This window comes from Dermacentor andersoni, chromosome 3 (assembly GCF_023375885.2).
Source record: "Dermacentor andersoni chromosome 3, qqDerAnde1_hic_scaffold, whole genome shotgun sequence".
Taxonomy (NCBI): domain Eukaryota; kingdom Metazoa; phylum Arthropoda; class Arachnida; order Ixodida; family Ixodidae; genus Dermacentor; species Dermacentor andersoni.
In genome coordinates this window covers 62,168,987-62,184,918 of record NC_092816.1, presented here as the reverse complement: position 1 = coordinate 62,184,918, position 15,932 = coordinate 62,168,987, and the positions used below count along the sequence as shown (strand labels likewise).

At 46.2% G+C, this 15,932-nt stretch overlaps 1 protein-coding gene across 1 annotated transcript in view; it reads left to right on the top strand.

Moving 5' to 3' along the window:
- Positions 1–15,932, top strand: part of SK (small conductance calcium-activated potassium channel) — a 499,813-nt gene that overhangs the window by 460,611 nt on the left and 23,270 nt on the right. The window contains exon 7 of the mRNA XM_055062880.2: positions 3,982–4,117. Within this exon, the coding sequence (XP_054918855.1) occupies positions 3,982–4,117 (136 nt within the window). The remainder of the gene's footprint in view (positions 1–3,981; positions 4,118–15,932) is intronic.

Below are 15,932 nucleotides of genomic sequence, written 5' to 3'. Positions count from 1 at the left end.
TTTGCCGCACACCGCTGCGCACCGCGGCTAAATTTAACCGCCGGTCCTGTGGCGGCGGCTGCACGCTACGTTGGACGAAGGGGCTAGCCACAGCTCGTGCTTAACCGCAGGTGCGCGCGCAATATGGCCTGCACACGGCTGTTTCGTTATTGTGCTTGCGGGCTATGCACGCGTGCCCAGACAGCCGCTCAGAAAGTTTGTGTTGTGTCTGTCTGTCTGTCTGTCTGTCTGTCTGTCTGTCTGTCTGTCTGTCTGTCTGTCTGTCTGTCTGTCTGTCTGTATGTATGTATGTATGTATGTATGTATGTATGTATGTATGTTTGTATGTATGTATGTATGTATGTATGTATGTATGTATGTATGTATGTATGTATGTTTGTATGTATGTATGTATGTATGTATGTATGTATGTATGTATGTATGTATGTATGTATGTATGTATGTATGTCTCTTGTCTCCATATCACCTCTGTCTGCGTTTCTCTGTCTGTATATACTGTCGCGCGCTATATTGTCACCCGATGATGGCTACGCCTAAAATGAGTCTGATATACACCACACATCACTGCAAACATGGACAAAACAAAAGATACTGAAAGACAGGGAGGTTAACCACACCGACATCCGGTGGGTAGCACATGCACGGAAAGAGAGATGACGGATTGAAAAAGAATCCACCGACGATTACGATACTCCTTAAGGCGAAATTAGAGTGCAGCTCTATGCGTGTTTTCATTTCGCGATATATTGGCTGGCGCGAACAATCTGTCTCGTGCGGCACATTGCAGACGGATCGAAGTGCGGCGCGACTGCCTCGCTAATCGGAGATCGCGAGAGGCAGCGCGTGGGTGACGCATGGGCGTGATTCACAGCAGCAGCCGCTGACAGAACTCCGATCATGCAGCGCTTTGTTTCCATATGTGGTATCGCTCACCGCATGCGGTCGGTGAACGGACGACGGCCCACTACTCTGGCGCCATCTCGTAGCGGTCGTCGCCGCAGAGCCCGTCTTGCGCGGCACTACGCTTTTCTTCTCGCGCTTGCGCCATACCCTCTTAATCCGCTTTCCACCTCACGGTTCCGCTGCACCCTCCTCCTCTGATTCCGGCCTCGCACTCTCTTCGCTATCGCCGTCTTTCCTCACCCGCTGCGCTCCGCGTTCTCTCTCTCATCCTTCGCTGTGCTCGTTCTCTCGGTTACGCCGATGCTCAACGCAGGAACGGGCGCCTAAGAGCTTCGCTATAAAAAAAGGCAAGAGGAATGAGAGTTCACGCGCGCAGTAGTTAGCAGATGCAGGGATGGATGTTCCCAAGTGTAGCAACGCACACGAAGGTAAACACTGCGAAAATGCCGAGTGTTGTGCAGTACACTGTGAGGGACAATTCCTGCGTTGTAAAGATACCACGTTCTTTCTCTCTCTCTCTCTCTCTTATTATTTTTCGGAAACCGGTCACTGTCGAGCAAATTGTTTATGGTGTAATGTTCATTCATTACTCTGGTTGTTGATGTTCAAAGCGTTTATTACCTGAAAAAGATACATCTTTCTGGGGAAAGCATCAGGCATGTGGCGATAAAGAAGGCGAAGAGGAAGGAGTTTGGATAGGTGAAGAATAAGAAGCGTATAAGGGGGGTGAAATTGCGTAAAATGTGAGAGTTGCTTCATGCTAACGAGGCCGGATGTCAGGCAAAAGGCTAGAGGGCACGTCGTGTCCGACAGCTCCGGGTCAATTACGGCCACTTTAATTAACGCGCACCTAAACACAAGCTCGCGAGCACTGTTGAGCTGTGTCCCCATCAGAATTCCACCACCGCGTCCGAGGATCGAATCCGCGACCTTAATATTCAGCAGCATGACGCCATACGGCCAAAACCACCGAGTCACTGTCGCGCGTAGTGCATCACACAGAGACCATTGTTTAATAACCCTGAAGCCCTAATCAACTCCCTGTTTAGCCCTGTACTTTCCGTTTCCTCTATATCCGCCTTTTATTCTTATTTTACGTTAACTACGCAAAATTAATGTTTCGTCGCCGCTGACCAAGTTCCGTCCGTTGGATAGCCCGAGTTTTTTGACACGTGGTTGTTATCTGAGTCCTCGTGCGCGCGTGCTTGCGTGCGAGCGAGTGACGTGTGAGCGCGACCCAGGACGGCGCCGAAAATGCCGCCCGTCCGCCGATAAGGGGTTCGCGACGCCAGGATCGGCTGCGCTTGGTCGGCCTGGTCGGGGACCGGAGTCGCGTTTGGTGCGCGCCGGGCGTGTGATTTCGTGCCAACGCTCCGTGGTTTATGCAGTGGAACGAACTTCAGCACGCCACCCCCTACTCCCCCCCCCCCTCTACCCCTCCTCACCCCACGTCGCCTCTGCCTTCGTCCGTTTGAAGAAAACAATTTTTTCTTGGGAAGCGCGTTCTTCTCTTACGCAATGTAGAGGTCGACCCTGTTGGCGTATAATACTGTTGGAGCAGCAGTATTGCGTATAAAATGGCGTACGAATCAACTCGATGGATTTTGCGTTGTTTTTCGTTTTATTATTACTGAGATACAACGCTTTCTGTATTATTAACAGATGAAGTGTTAGGTTGGCAGCCGCTGGTATCATGGACCTTGCCGGCTGCTCCTTTTAGCTCTATGTGTATTCAATGGAAATCGAACATGTAGGCCGGCTCTTAAAAAAAAGCAGTATTAATTAAATATGTATTTTTTTGTGTTCTATGCAACCATATTTTTTCCTTTAACTTTTTTCTATTAGCTGGTCTATACGCTGTGGCTGGTTGCTCCAAGTCCTTTGCTATCGCCTTGTGGATGCTTTTCTATGCAACATACCGAACTAACTTAATCAAACATTCCAACTGTTAACTTTACATATAAATACGTAATAACTTGAGAAGCAGCCTTTTTGCTCAGAGACAAGAAAATTTTAAAGACAAACGCAAGTATAAGTATTCATTGTAAAGGCGACGTCATTCCAAGGAGGAGGAGGTGCTATAGAGTTTCGTTGAATCGTAGCACATCGTTGCAGCAGTTACACTTTACTTTCTGCTGTTGTAAGTTTAACAAGCATAATGTTTATTTCAAAGGAGACTGTATGAGGGTTCGACAACTTCGAGCTAGTACACTAAAGAAAAACACATTGATTTCAAGAAGCTGCATCTAATAGGCACTTCATGCGTACTGAAAGTACTGAAACGTACCGTAACAGTCGAGCATTTCGTTTAGGTAACATATACGGCTGTCTTTAAAAACTCTCTCTCTCTGTCTACCGTGTCAGGAAGAAAAGAGGAATAATTGATAACTTTAATAAGCCACTGTAAGATCAGCCCAAGAATAACTGAGTTTCCGTTAGACTGACACCAGCGCCGAGTATAGCGACAGACATTTCCGAGAAGCGAGCGCTCTCCAGACCATTTCGTAAGCTGCTTGTTTGCCAGCGTCGGATCGTTATCTTTGAGCCGTGCTGACGGCAGCAGGTTTACATAACGCTTTACGTAAACTTACCTTAAGACGTGCATGCTGACTAAGCACACGTTTAACTGGCAAAGCTTAGTGATCGGTCATGATAGAGCTTTGCAGACGTAGACGAGGGTGCAGATCATGACTAACTTTCTTGTCTGCGCAAAAAAGTGAAGGCAAAGGACAACGCGCCGAATTCAGCACGCGCTAACCGTGGCTGCAAAAGATTGAAGGCGAATTTTATCGCCACACCTGGCTACCAAGATACAAAATCTTGAGCCGTCTTATCGGCATCTTGTAGGATAAATACCTCTAACGAGAACCCGCTTCCTGCGCATTCTTTAATGATTGTTCGATCACTGTTGATCGATTGTTCGATCACTGTTGATCGCTTGTTCTGTCACTGTTTAACACTTCAAGCCACCACCTTCCTGCGAACTTCGGTGTTGTGTGAAGTTGTTTGCTCGCCGCGATGAGCGGACAGCCAGCGAGCCAGCCTCGCCTAACCTTTTCCTCCCGTTGGTGTGCGCAGGTACCACGACGAGGAGCATGCTAACTTGCTGAACACCATGTGGTTGACGGCAATCACGTTTCTCTCCGTGGGCTACGGAGACATCGTGCCCAACACGTACTGTGGCAGGGGCATCGCGGTCACCACGGGACTAATGGTGCGTACGCATGGCATGCCTTTCTTTTTGTCACTGTCTCACGATATACGTCTACAGTTAGATTGTTCACCGTGCAGTATATTGGTTGCCAGAATTGTGAACGGCAGTAGCGAAGCTGGTTACATCAAGTGACACTTTTTCGAATGTACTTCAAATTAAAAAAATAACGTACTTCAATCCGGGGCGACGAGGGCACTGTTGCAGTTTTTAAAGGCAACATAATTGGACAAGCGGCTGTAGCCTGAACCGATGTTTATAGTGCTGCAAGTGCTACTATGATGTGCTGTGACAGTATGCGGCGACAGTGACCGACTGTGATTGTGTGTCTATGCTCCTTTCCTTCTTTATCCCTACTTTGTTATCACTTTTCCTCCCTATTGTATTCAACTTCAGAATTGACTACTAGAATTATCGAATAGCCGTTTCCGTTCGAATGTAACGCATGACTGCACTTTTAAAATCTCTAAGGTGAGGGGCTGATGCAAGTGAGGACTCTTATTCCGAATGATTGTGCTGCTGGAGAGTCGTGGCTGTGCCGCAGAGACGCACCAGTTCCTGAGCGAATTAGCGCATGGGTGCTAATCGGTTCTGCTGAACAAGTTCCCAGCTGTCATTCTATATAAACGCCCTGTTTCGGGGCAGCCTGTAAATCTGCTAACTCAGATAAGGAAACAAAAAGAAAGAAATTTTGACCGTCTCAGCATGTCTACAACCCATTAAAACTGGGTGCCCAATCTGGTACCACACTTATCTTCTTCAACGAACACAGCAGATCTACAAAACAATTACAGGGTCTCGTAAGATCTTTCTTAAGAGCTGAACGGCGAAAGCCTAGTCTTCCTCCTGTTATGATTTGCCTCTTTCTCTTTGCCTCTTCTCTTTCTCTTCTTTCTTTTAGTCATTACTGCTCACTACTAAGCATTTTTAATAATTTCTAATCAATTGTAGTCGTTACAATTTGTCGTTAGACATATTGGTCATTTCGCAGTCATTAGCAGTCATTACAAGTCATTATCAGTCAATACTGGTCATTACTAAGCATTTCTAGTCATTTCTAATCAATTGTGGTTATTACAAGCCGTCGTTAGATATATTGGTCATCTCGGAGTCATTAGTATTCATTAAAAGTCATTAGTAGTCATTACTAGTCATCACTACAGATTACTAGACATTTCTAGTCATTTCTAATCAAGTGTGATCATTAAAAGCCGTCGTTAGACATATTGGCCATTTCGGAGTCATTAGTAGTCATTAAAAGTCATTAGTAGCCATTATTAGTCATTACTAGTCATTATTAACCTCTACCAATCTCTGTTATAACATTATCATTCATTAATGTCACTATCAATCGTTTTTAATTCTTTAATGTGTCTTTAATATGTCTTCATATGGCGTGATGACGCTTCGGCGGACACTCCGGCGGCCAGGTCTGTTGACACAAACTTCACCACGAGCCTAGAAAGGCTTTCGCCTTAACACCTCTACGTCTGTGTGAGGCATGCCGTTCCTTTAATTACTTTATTATTGGCCTTATGATAGTGTACCGGATAACTGAAAGTAGCTGCTTATAATACAGAAGCTGCTTAGTTGAGCGGAAATGAAAGGCATTACATTTTGGTATGAAATGTAAGATAAGGGTAAAATGTTTGTCTCAGAAATCAGACTCAAGAATAATTTCTTTCGCTTAGACGTCCCTAGAAAAAAAACTGAAGGAGGCAGCTACCTTCCTTTTCTTGTGTGTGCGTGTGTTTTTTACAGTGAAGCTGTTAGGCGCAAGTTCCCCCAGGATCGTGTCCGTGTGTAGACACAAAATCTCGAAGATAGTGCGATGCCAGGGCGACCCGCGGCGGAGGTGGAGCAGACGTTAAGCACCCTCCATACGTGGGCTGATCCCGAAATTAGTGCAATACCGGGCCGACCCGAAGCGGAGGTGCAGTTCGCCATTAAGGGGCCCACATACACAGCTTTGTTGGTCATCCTTCTTCACAGAGTGGAAGGGCACTGAGTTTTTTAATTAAACAAATTCTGGCACTTCACGTCTGCTGATATGGTTATGAAACACGCTGTTCAGTTCTCTCCACCTGGGCTTCTTTAACGTGCACCTAAACATAAGTACACTAGTGTTTTTCCAGTTCCTTGCCATCGTATTTGGCGATCTTGTTTGAACCCGTCAGCTGAGTTTAGCAGCGCAACGCTATATCCACCATGTAGCTACTAATTAGGCTACCGCGTCGTTTTCTTTTTTTCTTTTTAAGCATAGACGCGACAAGAAATTTCGCACAGCTTACGGGCCAGTCTAGCACATATAATGGCTACCCGAAACTGTTTTCGGCGCCCGAGGCCCGACCTCAATAAAAGAACCCGCACCAATTACTCCGCATTCTGCTACGCTAGGAAGACGGAAACATGAACGGAATTTTGCACTGCCGTTTCTTTCTTCTTTTTCTATAAGTATACTTCCCGTAAACCTGAGTACAGGGCGCCGGATGGGGATGTTTTATTTGTTTGAAGCGGCGCAAGCAGGGATTACTTTACATACGTTATTCCATCTACGTTTCGCAAGACCTGCTAATGCCAAAATATATGCGCAAAAATACACACGAGAGATACATGCTGCTTGAAAAACAAGAAATATGTTTGTTCTCAAAGGGAACCGTACAATAAGATAGTAGAATAAAAGCCGACACTCTGGCCGCAATGCACGGGCAATCACCGTGCGGGATATTAAAAAATAAAATAAAATAAGGAAGAGAAAGAAACGCATCTATTCCTGAGGCATAAATACATGTCATATAGAATTATAAATACAGTTTGAATGATCTGAACGCATATACCAGTGCGCGAAGTAGTACGAATAACACTTCCAAGCCGTATCGCAAGCAGTTTCCAACGGCGCGACTTCGATGCGGCCCAATGAATGGATGGATGGATGTTATGAGCGTCCCCTTTGGAACGGGGCGGTGGGTCGCGCCACCAAGCTCTTGCTATTATAGTGCCTAATGTTCTACCTAGGTTAAACAATAAAAAAGAAACAAGAAACACCTAGAACTACCACAACCAAATTTTCGGATCCTCTATTGCGAACTGTGCTTTTGTACGTCTTCGGTTTTTTTTTTGTTTTTTTTTTTTTGTCGTTTCCCTACTTTCCTTCCACCAATCCTCCAGTCGCCTCTTACTAATCCCTATTGCGGACATGTTTACTTTTCCGATGCTCTCGCTGAACCTAAGGGATTCAAGTAGGCCACTGGTGCCTAAATCGACCGCTGGGTAGACGTCTTCACATTCCAATAAAACATGCTCCATAGTCTCCCTAGCTTTACCGCAGCAAGCACATGCTTCTTCTTCCGTCTTATATCTCGCTTTATAGGTGCGTGTTCTAAGGCATAGCGATCTCGCTTCAAAAAATAATGAGCTTCCCTTTGAGTTATCATCAATTGTTTCTCTCCTGATTTCGTTTTTTTCCTCTTAAGTAGTTACTCATGGTAGGTTTCTTTTCCATTGCCGCCACCCATGAGATTATTTCAGCCTCTCTGACTTTCCGCTTGACTTTCATTGTTGCTGTGTTGCCCACCCTACAGGCCGCATACTTGCTGGTAAGCTTCCTAGTTCTTTTCCTCCACTGTGAATCAATGTTTTTCCTGTACAGAGATACCTGTACCTGTACCAGCGCGGCTCATTGCGAAGCATGCGCCGCCCCGGCTGCTTGTCCCACTCAACCGTATTGTAGTGCACTCTACTTTGGAGGTAGCTTTGCGTTATTCCCTGAATTGTGTTACTTGTGTGCATCACGAGATGTCGCCACCAACGTTGTTACTGCCGCGCGTGTCCCGGGTAACGCGATATTCCGCAGACGCCATAATAAGCTTACGGACGAGCGAAAACTGCCTTATATTTTATTGCTGGCATGACTAAATCAGGGGACATTGATAACAGGAGACTTTACCAGCCGTACTCCTTGCCGCGTGAGAAAAGTTTAGATATAGCACAAGTCACGTTGTAACCGCACAATTAGCAAACGAAATGACGTTAGCGTAATACTCTACGCGAGAAAGGACGGAATATGGAGATAAACACATCGTAAAATGCCATAAACACTACATGTACCCAGCCGACAACATTTCACAAGAAATGAGGAATGGCGGGTATCTCTTTACAGAAAAAAAAAATTAAATACAATCCTTATATTGGTGAACGATATAACTGGCCTCCGAAAACTCATAAAGCAAGTGCACGTTGCTTTTGTGTGTGTGTGTGTGTGTGTGTGTGTGTGTGTGTGTGTGTGTGTGTGTGTGTGTGTGTGTGTGTGTGTGTGTGTGTGTGCGCGTGTGTGTGTGCGTGCGTGCGTGCGTGTGTGCGTGCGTGTGTGTGTGTGTGCGTGCGTGCGTGCGTGCGTGCGTGTGTGTGTGTGTGTGTGTGTGTGTGTGTGTGTGTGTGTGTGTGTGTGTGTGTGTGTGTGTGTGTGTGTGTGTGTGTGTGTGTGTGTGTGTGTGTGAATGGTCACGGGCCAATAGCTTCCTTCTGCTACTCGGTCTTCGGTCAAACTTTATTGCTTATAAATGAACTCATTACTCACCAAAGAGCTAATATATACAATGGCGCTCTTGTTTTGCCCTCTGGCGGTGTTGTCGGGGCTAAATGAAACAATCTTAACTAAGCCTCCTTGGATAAAGTCCAACGGGCTGTACCGGGTAGTTTCTTTGTGTCACACAGGGCGTTCGTCCCAGGGCTATTGTCTGTTTATCCACCCAATGGAATGGTAACAAATCGCTTTTCCGCGTTCTTCTTAGCGCCCTGCAAAAGGCTCATACGACTAGCCAATTAAATGCCACGTGTTGTACCAACAGAAGTTGTTTGTGTTCCTTAATGTCCTGACGGGTTTGCGAAAAGACCGCTATTGCGATTATACATCTGCGCTGGTGACAAAGACCTTGCCCGGCCTGACCTAACTTAACCTAACCTAATCTAAACAAAAAGCAGCCAGTCAAAGTTGATTGTTGATTTTCATGTTGGACACACGAATAACATTTCTTCGACTTATTTCTGAGTGGCGGCTTGGTATAATGTTACATATCCTGCCACCCGCTTCCCCTATTTAGGCTATTTATACATCATGATAAATATATGATTCATTCATTCATTCATTCATATTTTTTTATATTATATTTCCAGAAGGGTCACTTATACCGCACAATCTTGAAGTTTTTGTTTTTGTTTGTTTTTTCTTGTTTTCCTAATAGAAACTGGTTTGCTGGACTTGTGGTGACAAACACAATGTTAGACACGCTCAGGCGGAGCAGTTGCCGGCCTAAATCACCAAGCTAAGCACGCCTGCTATTATAATCTACCACCACCGCCACGACGCGTCCACCACATCATTATCATCATCACTTTTTATACCTTTCTGGCTCGCAGGGAAGCATAGCGGGAGCATTCGCGGGTCTGTGCTTCTCAGCAGACTCAGTACTAAACGTTGTAGAACGTGCCATTGTTTCCACACGTTCCTCATGGCAGTCGACGACTGACTTCGCAACGAAGTCTCCTGAGCAAACAGTCGACTAAGGTTAGTGAACAAAGTAAGATAGCGTACACTTTCTTTTTTAATATCCAAGCGAATATCCCGCGTGCGCACGAAATACAGGGTGTTTCAGCGAACACTCTCAGAAATTTTTAAAAATTGTCTGTGGCAGATAGTACAATTCTAGTCCATTAGCTGGTCTAATCGAAGAGGGGGACATTATTTGCAAAAAAAAAAAAAAAGAATGAAATGCATAATTGACTACTTAACAAATGTTTACTAATTAAGCTTTTTACTACTCGTCCTATGACGCATATTGCAATTTACAGATACTAGCGAATTAAGCTTTTTACTACTCGTCCATATGACGCATATTGCAATTTACCGATACTAGCGGGTGAGGCTGCACGGCCTATTCACTTGAAAAGACTGGTGTGGACAACACCATTTACGAGATATGCGTCGTCAAACTTGCGGCAAAAATGCACTGTCGTTCCTCTTACTTCCCGAACAAAATGTCGTTTTGTGCATTGAAGCACAAAAGTAATTGGAACGCCAGTGCATTCCTCTGCAAAGGGCGGGAATTAATGTATCGAAACTGGTGTCATCCTGACAATTCGTTCCAAATAGATCCGCCTTGCTAACTCCCCTGCTAGAATTTGTAAAGTTCAATATGGGGGCCGTAAGGTAAGTAGTTAGAGTTAATTATTAATTTTTGCTTAATTAGTCGATTGCGCATTTCAATTTTTTCTGCAAGTAATGTCCGCCTTTTCGAGTAGACCAACTCATGGACCAGAAGTATGCTATCTGCCACGGGCAATTTAAAAAAATATTTTTGAAAGGGTTCGCTGAAGACACCCGGTATATATCGCGTGATATTGAGTGAAAAGCCTCATTCGTGTGCGCCACAGCAACCTTAACTTCGAGACACACTTTCTTTTTCCTTGGGAAGTCGTTCGCGTTTGGATAAAAGGACGAAAAAAAAAAAGAGACGATGCCATGTTATATAGTGGCGGTATCGCGAACATTTCCCAGAATGGGGGGCGGGGGGGGGGGGAGGCGGGGACAAAGATGGAAGTTTCGTCTTCGGAAAGATTCGCGGTACTGCTCGCTTTACGAAATCAAAGCGGGAAAACTGAGCCACGTGTTTTAGTCAAGAACAGCCTGCATCCATTCGGGTCATGCCTTCAAAGGCTTAAAAAAAATAAATATTGCGCAATGCAGTACAGCGGCGGCGTATGCAATCCCGACAGGAAACTTCCATAAATCCTACCGGCGAACCCGTCGTCTTTCGCTATCGATGCCACAAACCCGTTTTCTCTTTTAAAAAACAGCTACCAAAACACGTCACCCCCCCCCCCCCCCCTCCCCTTCTTTCTTTCTTGGACAGCTGTCAATGCCGCGTCGTCCCCTACGCAGTGAAACCGTTTTCTTACGTTACAGTATTACAGACCGAAATTTTTTTCTGGGAATATAAAAAAGGAATAATTTTTTCGGTGCGTTCTTTTTAAGTTAGTCATATCATAACAGAACCATATAGATACGTACCGCGGGACACGTCGCGCATCCCCCCTCCCCCCCCTTTTATTGTATTTTGCGGGCGTTCTTTAGACTTGGAAGAAACTTTTATGTAGCACGTATCGAGCAACAGAAAGCTCGATCGGAATATTTTCAGGATAGTCTACTGTTTTCTCATCGACACTTTTGCTCTGAACATAATACTTCAGCAGTTAGTCAAATAGGAATAATTAAATATGTGTTTAATCGAAATACAGAAATATGGTCTGACATGCTCCAAGCGACGGCACGCAACATTACCGTGGTTATGTCCCAGCTACGTGGCACTTGCACATATATTTAGTTCTCGCACAAGTTGCGTTGGACACCCAATATGATAACGGTTATACGTCCCGAGCACATTACCGCATTAAACAAAGAAATTTAGTTAGGTAAAACATTTCGCAAGGGATCTCATTGGGCTAGAAAGAGAGAGAGTAAACATGTTTATTGAGCAACATGATGGCTTTGCGTGTGGATTCCCTTTTCAAGGAAATACATGCGCGTCTTGGCTACAACCGCACTCAACACGATCTGTTCCGAGAGGCGGGAGCTAGGGGGAGTCTATTCTGTATGAGTCTACCTAGTGGACACGACCATTTGCCGTGCTGCTGAAGTTTTCATTGGCTGAACTGGGGAACGCTTCAGAAGGAGGCAGGCGCCCCCAGCCAAACAGCACTTCGGCAGCAGACGAAATGGACGTGCCCTCTGGGTGGACACTTACAGAATACACCCCCCCCCCCCCCCCCCATCCCTCCTGAACCGCAGCGCTTCCCACTGCTTCTGGGGGTGGGGGCCGGGGATAGAGCAGATAGATCGGCTAGACCTAGGATATAATCAGGCAATGAACATAGAACCAGTGCGGCTTGCGTTTCGTTTGGAACATCGTCCGTAGGAAAAGAAAAACATGAATCATATAAAAAAATCGCTCACCTGCTTTTCGTCTCCCACTTCGTACTTAGGTGCAGGAGTTTCGCTGTGCCTGTAATTGAGATGGTTTAGCGTGGCCGGTAACGTGCACCAATAGACTGCGGGAAATCTGTCTGTCTGTCTCTCTCTTTGTTTGATTTTCTCGTTAGATTTTCTGCTCTGCCTCATTTATCTATTATCAAACAGATAAGTTATTTATCAATAAATCTACCCACATATCTAATGACTGGGTCCTTTGCTCGTTCACTCAGTTGTCGTAGCCGCTCAACAGGTTGGCCCAACAGCTGCGGCGCACCAGGTTGTGAATAGGTTCATAGCCGGTCAGTGGCGTGTGTGTGTGTCAAATAAACGTAAATGCATCAGTACGCCAGTGGTTTCTTGCGTGAAAAAATAACACATGGCCCTTTACGTCACACTTTACGTCCCAAACGCAAATTAAGTGTTACTTTCCATTTGGTCTCCGCTGCACCTAGTCTCGACGATAACCAGCTATAGTTGAACGTATTGGCCTGACAAAATACATTTGTTTTCTCCCCGCTGTCCATGCTCTCCAAAACAACCAACCAGCGCAGCTTGTTTCCCGACAAAATACATAGTTGTTCGTGCTGCTATAGATCGCTCATTCATTCATTCATTCATTCATTCATTCATTCATTCATTCATTCATTCATTCATTCATTCATTCATTCGTTCGTTCGTTCGTTCGTTCACTCACACCTAAAGAAGCTGCACGCCAGATTTCGTCAAACATCGTAGGCATATAGTAGAGCGCTGGGAGGCGCTGCGAACGTGCTGCCTCGGTATAAAGTGTGTCCCGTCGACGTGCTAGGCCTTTTCCTTCCTTTCCTTTTTTTCTTTTCCCTGGCGGCGCCGGAGCCCAGAGGCGCTACGAGAGCCTCGGGAGGCGCGTGATCCGCGTGAATGACCCTACGCACGCGTGTGACCCAGTTCTGTGACACACTTGATACTTTCGCGAAGCGTTCGGGGGTCTTTGAGCACCTCATCGGAGTCGCACGCGTCTTTCCCGTTTCTCGTTCCTTTTCCTCGTAGCCTTCGCTTCTCGTCCCCACAGCTCCCTCGGTGGGGGTCTCCTCTCCCTTTCCTGGCAGCAACGCCGGATATCTTGCCTCCTTATTAGGGTGCCGCGCACGAAGTGCGCCAGACGGCGAACCATTCCACGCTTCGCGGCCTTTCTCTTCCTCCCTCTTTTTATAATGACCTTCTTTCTTTCCAACTCTCGCCTCGTCTAATGTACAAGTACAAGACGTAGTAGAACACTTTATAGTACATAGCACGACGAAGAGCGCGAGAAGCGCTTCGAGCGTTTCGGGCTCTCGTACGCTCGGAAGACGAGCCTGTCGACAGTCCCCCCCCCCCCCCCCTTTTTAAAAAAAAACGGCCACGGCACTTTAGCTTCTATTGCATCGCTCCGTGCACGTTTTATTATATTTTAATTTTCTCGTCGCTTGCTTTCGTTGTTTTCTACAGCGCCTCTATCGGCGTCCCTCCAAAGCCGGCCCCCGGACGATACGCGCCTTTTTCTTCGTTCCCCTTTCCCCAATTTTCTTGGTCTGCTCTATGTTTTTCAGTTCTGTCTTGTTAAAGCTTTCTTCCTTTCTTTCTTTCTTTCTTTCTTTCTTTCTTTGGTTCCGATTAGAAGTATGTCAGCGCCCTTCAACCCCACCTGAGCGGCCGGTACATGTGCTTCCCCTGTTCTGAGAAATTGGGGCGAAAATACGGCGAAGACAAGAGAAATGGGAAGCGTGTAGGGACGCACGTACAGGGAAGCACGGAGGCAATATATTACGAGGCGCGGAGAGGTCGTTCTTCGGAGCGACAGAACGCAGGTTGAATGAAGACGCTGTGCACGTGGTTTCGTTATCTTTTCTTCTTCGTTCGTGTATTACTATTATTTTGATTTTATTTATTTATTTATTCATTTCCCTTTCTGGGAGCACGCGTAATTTCTTCCTCTGAGCATGCGGAATATGCTGCGGTATGCCGAGCATGCGATCCCGCGGCAATAAAGCAAGATGCGGAAGAGGAGGCTCGAAGCACCCATTGCTGGTTGGTTTGGCGTGTACGACCATGGGTGGTGGGCCCGTTCACCGCCTCGCGACATTTTCATTACTTCTTTCTCTCTTTTTTTTGCGCTTTCTCCGGAAGTACACTGATGTCAAGGACGTATTTCTAATATTTTAACGTCGCATATGCGCGGCAGTTACATCTCAGATAGCTTCCTCTCGTTATGATCATTTAGTGTATATTGTGCTATTGATGTGTTGCACTGTTATCATGTTCGCGCTTATCAGTGAAAAGGAGAGAACGGTGGTATCAAAGGCATCGGGTTTTGTTGAGGTAATCAATGAACACAGGTTCCTAGAGTAAGCGCGAAAATATATATAGCCTCCGAGAGAGTAGCAGTTTGCTCGAGACAAAAGCTGACATAGTCGGGTTTTTTTCTTTTTACATACGTTTGCGCACTTTGCTCACACTTCTCGGCAATGGATCTACATACAAACAATACGGGTACACCTCGCACCGCTTGCACGCACGTTCTTGGACGATTGCAGTGCATTTTTGCATGCCTCAGCGAGGCGAAGTTGTCGGCCAGAGCCCAGAGATAATCTATTTCGTCCCGAAGGATGTTTTAACATCGAAAAAAGGATCGATAAGCACACGCTGTGAACTCGTACTAGGCAAGGTACTTTTGCTGCTATACTTTCGTGAAGGGAATTATCTGCCAAAAGAAACAGTCAACGCTAAAGATTATACGGGCGTGCGTACGACTTAGGGTTTCCTTAGAGACGTATCTAGCCTTGAAAACAAAGGCAGCGAATCTATGGCAACATTAGACTGCGGAACTCCGTATTTACGAGAAGTGGAGAATGTGTTGAGCCAGCTTCCCTGCAGTAGCATTTAGCAAGCAGAACGATGGCACTGCCAATTTTACTATGGCCGGGTATACGGCCATGGCTGGTACTTCGCGGAGAACTGTTAGGCACGAGGAAGCGTGGTTAATCGATCGCCAGTACTTATTCCGGCGCGTAATGGAGTGTTAATCGTAGCCGAAAGGATACAAGTTCAAATAGCATGCAGTTCGCACGTGGACGTAAGCATTTTTCTTTGTCTGCGAAGGACCAAAACAATTATGCGGATCCCAGACGTTGTGGAAATTAGTTTAAGTGAAGCTTTCTTTGGGTGTTTGCGAGGAATGCCGATCGCACTCAGCAACCGCTTGCAAGTAAGGAAAACGCGAAGTCAAGGAAGGAGGCAAAATAAAGGTAAGGAGGTCAACCAGATGGACGTCTGGTTTGCTACCCTAGACAGCGGCAAGGAGGCTGAAAGACAAAAAAGATAGAAAAAAATACCCGCCCCTTCCAGTCCGTGAAGATGGTCGAACAGCGAAGATGTGTTAGTTACACCGAGTGTTACGCCATGCAAGTCAAACTTCGCAAGCAGTCTGTATTGCAAATCTCGGGCGCGCAGCTCGGGTCGGCCGTACGACGATGAGCCCGTTCACGAGCCGGCCCACGCTGACGCTCGCAGTAGGCAGCTTCTTCCTCAAGAGTACGCACTACTCGTGCTCTTCCCATAGTTGTAGCTGAGATGGAATGTGCGGAACCACCAATACGAAGCTCCGTATATTGGGCGCAAGGCCCACCACTGGAGATGCGAGCGCCGTAATCGTTTTGACAATTGGTTGGATTGGTTTGACGACTGACGTGGCTGCCGGCACTTTTACTGGCGCAAGAAGTGCCGGCAGCCACGCGCTCCTAGTATTACGTTTCAATCGCTGGGCATTGTTTGTTG